Source organism: Alnus glutinosa, chromosome 2 (assembly GCF_958979055.1).
Source record: "Alnus glutinosa chromosome 2, dhAlnGlut1.1, whole genome shotgun sequence".
Classification (NCBI taxonomy): Eukaryota; Viridiplantae; Streptophyta; class Magnoliopsida; order Fagales; family Betulaceae; genus Alnus; species Alnus glutinosa.
In genome coordinates, this window is record NC_084887.1 from 32,689,716 (window position 1) to 32,697,108 (window position 7,393).

The 7,393-nt window shown below is 39.1% G+C and overlaps 1 protein-coding gene across 1 annotated transcript; it reads left to right on the forward strand.

Annotated features, from left to right (window-relative positions):
- Window positions 1–1,827: 1,827 nt before the first annotated feature.
- On the forward strand, window positions 1,828–4,942 carry LOC133860524 (cation/H(+) antiporter 15-like). The gene is made up of 4 exons (XM_062296111.1): window positions 1,828–2,064; window positions 2,199–3,173; window positions 3,344–4,157; window positions 4,371–4,942. Exons 1-4 carry the CDS (start codon window positions 1,828–1,830, stop codon window positions 4,940–4,942), a joined length of 2,598 nt encoding a protein of 865 aa, XP_062152095.1.
- Window positions 4,943–7,393: the final 2,451 nt, after the last annotated feature.

Consider the following 7,393-nt stretch of genomic DNA (forward strand, 5'->3'; position numbering starts at 1 on the left):
TGGTTTGTAGTGGTTGATCCAACACATCTAGACCCTGAAAATCCTTGAGGGCAAGAGAAACAATAGAGTCCAGCTTGGCAATCTCCATTGGATGAGCATGTGGTGGTTCGTCTACTCCCTCTAGTCATTGGGGTGTTTTTGTCACCCCCAATATCATTAGAGTGGTTTTGGTCACCACCATTTAATCATTTGGGAGTGGTCGAACTACCATTATAGTCATTGAGGATAGTTTTGCCTCCTTCAAATGGCAAAACGAGGGATGCCGAAACCACTTCACTATTTCTATTTACTTCCCTTGGAAAGTAAAGAAAATAAACAAAAATGCTAATTTATGTGTTCATAATATGATACATTGTTTCCCCCCCCCCCCCCCCCCCCCCCAAAATCTAACTTGTTCCCCATCTCATTTGCAGTAGGAATGATCCCTTCCCCTGTTTTTTCCTAGTTTGTTTGGTTTCTTGTTGATTATACTTCAAAATTAAAAATAAAAATTTATTGGGTAATAGAACTGACCGAGTGACTGAGATAGAGCAATTGAGTGGAGTACAATCAGGTTAACCTATATTTTATTTTGATCTTATGCATTCAGAAGGGGCTCATTTTATTTTTGTGTAGAAATATGAGTATTGTTAGGAATATTATATATTTTATTATAACTTTTTTTTTTTTAAAAAAAAAACTGACATAATAATCTATGTGATATTTACTGCACATTCGCTAAATAATTAAATTTGTTGCTGCTATGGGTAATGCAATTTTTACAAGTTCTCTTACAAATTGGGGTGGTAGTTTATAATTGGTGAAATGAGTAAATAAAATTATAGCAATTATTTCTAATTAAATTATTTAAATTTTAACATTTCAATATTTACCATCTCTTTAGAGTATTTTTCACATTTCTTTAATTTACTATATTCCATTAAGTTGTAGGTTGAGATAGCAAAATTAGAATAATTTGATTAACAATTATGAGGAATGCTACATATATTACACTCGCATCCCACTTAGCTCGATTTATTAGTGAACAAGAAAATATATTATCTAGACGGGCGAATAGATTAAATTTAAAACAACAATGATTAATTTCTATTGCTATAAATTAAAGCAAGCTCGTAATCTATCTTTGTTACATTTTCATAACAATGAGAAACAATTTGAAAGAGGTGAGTTGACCACTAGAACTATTGGTCTTAGAATTAAAAAAGAAATAGGCTTAGTACTCTTCACTTTAATCAAAATTCCAATATGAATTCAAAGGCGGATTAATATTTTGTTAGAAAAAAATTTGCAAACCCAAATTTGATTGTCATATCATAAGAAAAAAATAAGAATAAATCTTTTTTTATTGAACGTGTTGTTTGTTCAGTTCAGTGAGATGGAGATGTAGTAAATATATAGCAATTCGATCTCTTATTGTAATTTTAAGGATACGTAGGATCTAACCAACATCACGCTGTCTTTTTCTAGGAAGTTAAGTGTAGAGAATTTGGTTACATAAAGACAAGAACCCACCAAATCCCCCCAACAAGAAAGACAACAGAAAGAGAGAAATTCCACCCAAATTCAGCGGACAACCATACGTTACAAACTTTGAACACAACTAAGAAATTCTTTTCTATCTTTTTCTTTTTTTGTGTGTGTGTGTGTTACGTCTGGCTAACAAACAATTCAAAACACGTACAAAAACTACTTCAGTTCACCTCTCTATTTTCTTTGTATTTGTGGAATATCAAGAGAGGCCCCTTGCCAGAGAGGGCGTGGCTTCCGCTGCAACTGTAAGTGCTCATTGCCTAAGGGAAGGGAAGGGAAGAAGTACACACATAAGAAATGGGTCCCAACATGAGCGTGGAAGAGAGGGTAGTAGCCAAAATAATGCAGGATAGTTATGAGGTATGTTACAAGAGAAACATAACCAGAAGCAAAGGCCTCTGGCGGGCTGAAAGCCCCTTGGTTACTTCTCTCCCAATCTTCGTCCTCCAACTATTATGCATTATTCTTACCATTCGCATAATCACGCTCCTTCTAAAGCCTTTGCGCCAACCACGTATAGTGGCTGAGATTCTTGTACGTATGTGTGTGTGTGTGTGTATATGTGTGTTCTTGTCTCTAGCTATTACCTGATCGATCATCATCAATTTTAATGTCAAATTAATAATCAACATGATTTTTTTTTTTTACCGTAATTGGTGTACGTGTAGGGTGGAGTGTTATTGGGGAAATCTGGATTGGGAGGCACACATTTCTTTAGAACCCGTGTGTTTCCTGTACAGAGCATTGTGGCATTAGAGACAGTGGCAAGCTTAAGCTTGGTTTACTACATGTTCCTTGTTGGGCTAGAGACGGACGTTAGCCTAATACTACGTGCTGGGAAGAAGGCCTACAGCGTGGCACTCGCTGGTATTTTCGTTGCATTGCCTACTGGGTTTGGCTTGTTTCACCTTCTCCGACCAAAGGCAAGCATGGCTGGGCATGGGGGTGATCTGTTATGGGGCATCGCTCTCTCCTGCACCAACTTCCAAGAGCTGGCTCGAATCCTCGCCGAAGTGAAGCTTCTCCGCTCTGAGGTGGGACGGACGGCCTTGACTTCCTCCCTGATCACCGACTTGTCTAGTTGGATTCTTCTGGTGCTGGCACAGGCGACACTCGAGACCCAGAGAATGTATATTACACTGTCCTCCACCATCGTCTTCACGATTTTCCTTGTGTTTGCAGTGCGTCCAGCTCTCAAACGGGTCATATCAAAAGAAGACAATAACTATAACGATTTCCATGTGTGCTGTGTTCTGACTGGGGTTCTCCTCTGTGGATTCATCTCGGACGCATGCGGCGTACTCCCCATCGCTGGGGTTTTCATGCTGGGAGTTATCATGCCAAAAGGGGAGCTTAAAGATATGCTAATGGAGAGGATTGAAGACTTTGTGTCGGGGTTCATGATGCCTCTCTTCTTCATAGTTATTGGACTCAGAACCAGTCTGAACCAAATGGCCTATCAAACCACTCTGGGCCAAACCTTGCTAGTAATAGGCTTAGCTTGCGCACCCAAGATTTTGAGCACGTGCCTTGTTTCTCTATTCTACAGCATGTCAGCTCTCGACGGTCTCGCTCTTGGACTGCTTATGACCACCAAAGGTTTATTGTCTTTCATTGTACTTAACTCTGGACGTACTAGAAGGGTATGTATATTTTGTGCCTTCATTTTGAAATCATCAAAATTTTATTTTGTAATGATAAGTTAGTTTCAGAAACTTATTATTAACCATCTGCTATTAATTATTTTACCAATTACAAAATAATTTCATGTTAAGTTTGTCAGAAAATTGTAATAAAAATGTAATTGTTGCAGGCTTTGGACGACCAAACGTTTACAGTGATGTTGGTGGCATTTTGGTTCATGACGCTTGTGATAGGGCCTATCCTGGCATGCACTTACAAGCGCTCAAGGTATGGCAGGCAATACAAGCGCAGGACCATACAAAGTATAAAGCAAGAAAGCGAGTTTGTAATCCTTGCATGCGTTCATTCCATGCGCAATGTATCCGGAATCATCAGCCTCCTCCAGGCTTCCATTGCCAGTAGTACTACTGAACTATCCCCAGTCTGTATCTTCGCCGTCCACCTAGTCGAACTCACCGGCCGCGCTTCCTCCATGCTCATTGTGCACGACACGTACGGCAAGTGTTTAAACAAGGGTAGTGCTGCATGCACTACAAGAGCTGCCCATCCTGATAGCGTTTTGGGTGCTTTTGAGAGCTTGGAAAGCAAAGGCAATGGCGTGGCCGTCCACCCTTTAACCGCCATGTCCGCTTATGACTCAATGCACGAAGACATTTGCAGCCTTGCGGAGGACAAGCGTGTGATCCTCATACTCATTCCCTTCCACAAACAACCCACCTTTGACGGTGGAATGGAGGATTCCAACCCTATTCTGAGAGGAGTCAACGAAAACGTGTTGGCAAATGCACCGTGCTCAGTTGGTATCTTTGTAGACCGTGGACTCATTTTGTCCACGACGAGCAAAGATTCCAACCATGGTAACATTGGGCAACGCTTTCTCGTACTCTTTATTGGCGGTCGAGACGACCGTGAGGCATTGGCTTATGCGTGGAGGCTGTCAGGGCACTCGGCTGTAAGCTTAGACGTAGTCCGGTTTCTTTCAGGTTTCACTACTTATCCTCAAAGCTTAAGTTAATAAGAATTAATAAATTTAATAATTTGATATGGAATATTTAATTGAAATGGGGTAAATTGTTAAGTCTTAGTTGAAACTTATGACCTTTAGTTCTGATACCATATTAAATTACAACTTAATTATTCCAAAAGTATAAATTAATAAGAATGAATTTAATTATTTAATTTATATTCTAACACAGATGATGACCATTTGAACCCAACAGATGAGAACCACCAAGGAGACGAAGACGACGACAAGGAAGAGATTTTAGCAGCTACCCCAAAGGATATTGACAAAGAAAAGCAGTTGGATGATGAGTACATAGCAAAATTCAGGCAAAGTTCAAGTAGCAACCCCTCAATTACATATATGGAGAAGGTGGCAAATAATGGGGAAGAAACTGTAAAAACAATAAGTAATTTGGGGCATGAATATGATTTGTACATAGTAGGAAGAAGGGAAGGAATGGTGTCACCATTGACATCGGGTTTGACGGAGTGGAGTGACTTCCCAGAGCTTGGAGCTTTGGGGGACACATTGGTGTCTTCGAGCTTTTCATCAAATGTATCAGTCCTAATCGTAGTGCAGCAACATATTGGTGGTGGTGGTGGAAGAGGAGAGGAAATGGAGAATGATGAACCTGAGCACACTGGACATCTTAAGGAGCAATTTGGGCACATGACATGGCAGCCACCTCCCAAGGGTAACCCTGATAAGGAACCCTTTGTGCATCGTGTAGGAGATGATTATGACGACCACGATGATTTTTGACTTTTCAATGTTATTTAGATTTATGTGATTATTGAAAATGTAGAGCGGGAAAGAAATGTTTATGTGCCAAGCAAATAGAAAAAAGCCCAAATGGAATATATATATAAAATTAATGGAATCATATTATAATTAAATTTTCTAAAATACTCTTTATAATACAATTTTATTTTATATTCGTTGATGATCTTGGTTGCCAATTTTGCGGGCTCGAGGTTGAATCAAGTGGTCATTCTTTGTGGGGGTGTGAAGCGTCCATAACGGTATAGGCAGAATGCAGTCGACAGCTCCAAAAGTGTAGTAGAGACGAATATGATTTTCTCACTATTTTTTAAGCACTAAGCAATAGGATGGAGTGAGAAGAGCTGGAGTTAGTAGCAATGGTTGTACAAAAGCTCTAGTTTCGCAAAAACCGGTTTGTTTTTTATGGTACCTTTATGTCCCCCTCCTGTTTGATAAATTGCACAAAAGAATCACTCGCCAATTTCAGATAAGTTCAAGGTCAATCAATGACTCCGGTATCTCTGATTCAAATCCCCCAAAACAGCACCCTCCAATGGTCCAAGCCGGCCCTTGGCCTAATCAAGGTGAACTGGGACGCAACGGTGGATCGTAAAAATAAAATGATGGATGTAGGACTCATAGCCTGGTATCATATTTGCAATCTACAAACATCCAACTGTTCTTTTAGGCCATATGTGTCTGATCCAATCGTTGCAGAAGCTATTGGTGCATGGGAAGGAGTGACTCTTGGCCGAGATATAGAGTTTCAATCGATTATATTGGAGGGGGATGCCTAGGAGATTGTTATGGCTATGAGACATGTGGACTGTTTAGGCAGATACAGGAGTGTCTTGGTTTTATCTAGTCATGGGAAGTCAACCATGTGAGGCGAGAATGCAACGGAGCTACTCATAAATTAGCACAGTTATACGGCTTGCGACACTTGTGTCACTTGTCATTGTGTAAAGTCATTCTTTATAATGTAATTATTATTTTGATAAGCCTTAAATAGATAAATGTTAAATGGCTCTTTGTTGTAATTAACTTGTGATAGGTGTATAAGATGTGATTTCCGCTATTCAGGTTTATATTTACGTACACTGCATAGTTAGATAGATATTATACTCTGATTTACTAAGTACATAGTATGGGATATGTTTCATATGTTGGCTTTGCGACAAATAGTCGTGGCATCGTGTCACTGTGATGACTCATTTTGTATGTTGTATAAAAAAAAAAATGGGTCATCACAGCAAATGGTATCAGAGCAGTTAGTTCTAGGGTTGCTAGGAAGTCTAGGGTTGTGTTAGAGTCTAAGGATAAGAAAAGAGCCTTAGGATTCTAAAAACTTCAACAAAGATAAGAAGACTTAAATAAAATTTCTTGTGTGCAATGCATGGTTCTTGTAATGTATCTATTATAGCTTATGTTCGGTAGGTCTAAGTGTTGAGTCGCTTAGTTTTTTGGAAAGGTCTAGCAAGGTTGTATTAAGTGGTGAATGATGTAAGAGAGAGTTTTCGTGAGGGTAGATTAATGATCGCTCTTTTCAAGAAGTGATGACGTATTTGAAGGCTTGAATTTCGAAAAGCATGTTCAACCAGAAAAATAAGGACCAGAAACTTCACTGATGCTGCACCTACCTCGGAGAAGATAATGAATCAACTAGAAGAAATGATGCCCAACATTTGGAAGCAGAGGATCTGAAGCATCCGTGAGAGGCGTTCCTGTAGAGAATTTAGGCAATACCCACATCGTTTGTTCGATAGTTATACGAGTCCCTTTGGAGCGAGAAGTGAACCTCAACGTCTACGCGCTTACAGGAGAAGCAACAAGGCCATTGTTCGAGACCAATTCAAGGAAGCGGTTCGCCAGTAGTACTCACCAATTTTGTTGCCATCATGCGACTTACAAAATATTGTGCGGAGAACTAAGCCATTTTCAAAGAAACGGCCTAACTGCAGTTACAAGTGCGTCAACATAGCAAGGGGACAACCATCAGCCGAGACGATTACACGAATGACGAGAGATGTTTCCACGAGGAATTTGATCGATGGTTATGAGTTAAAATATTAATGCAAGATAGATTAAACGAGTAACTAAAATGATATTGAAAGAACATTTTTTCAAAAAAAAATAAAAATAAAATTGATGTTTGAAATAAGCACGTGTTAGGAAGGGTTTCCAAATGGAATACCCTTTAGTATAATAGAGTTATTGCATACTCTCGATTAAGTATAATTTACTTAGAAAGATTTGTGTTAAGAGAATAAACTAGAGAATATGGTATATAAAAATAGGTATAATCCACCATAAGTCATAGTCTAAATAATGAGTTTTGAACTAAGGAAGGGAGACTTAGTGAATTGATTTGGACTTGTAAAAGAGACAAGTGATACTTGTAAAGTTGCATGTAGTAAAGCGACTTATGAGTAGAGGTGATTGAGGATTGTG

Bases quoted from the DNA above. Each gene is read 5' to 3' on its own strand.
- LOC133860524 (XM_062296111.1), top strand. From the start codon at position 1,828: ATGGGTCCCAACATGAGCGTGGAAGAGAGGGTAGTAGCCAAAATAATG. The intron at 2,065-2,198 runs GTACGTATGTGT...GTGTACGTGTAG, and splicing joins GTATAGTGGCTGAGATTCTT to GGTGGAGTGTTATTGGGGAA. The intron at 3,174-3,343 runs GTATGTATATTT...TAATTGTTGCAG, and splicing joins ACTCTGGACGTACTAGAAGG to GCTTTGGACGACCAAACGTT.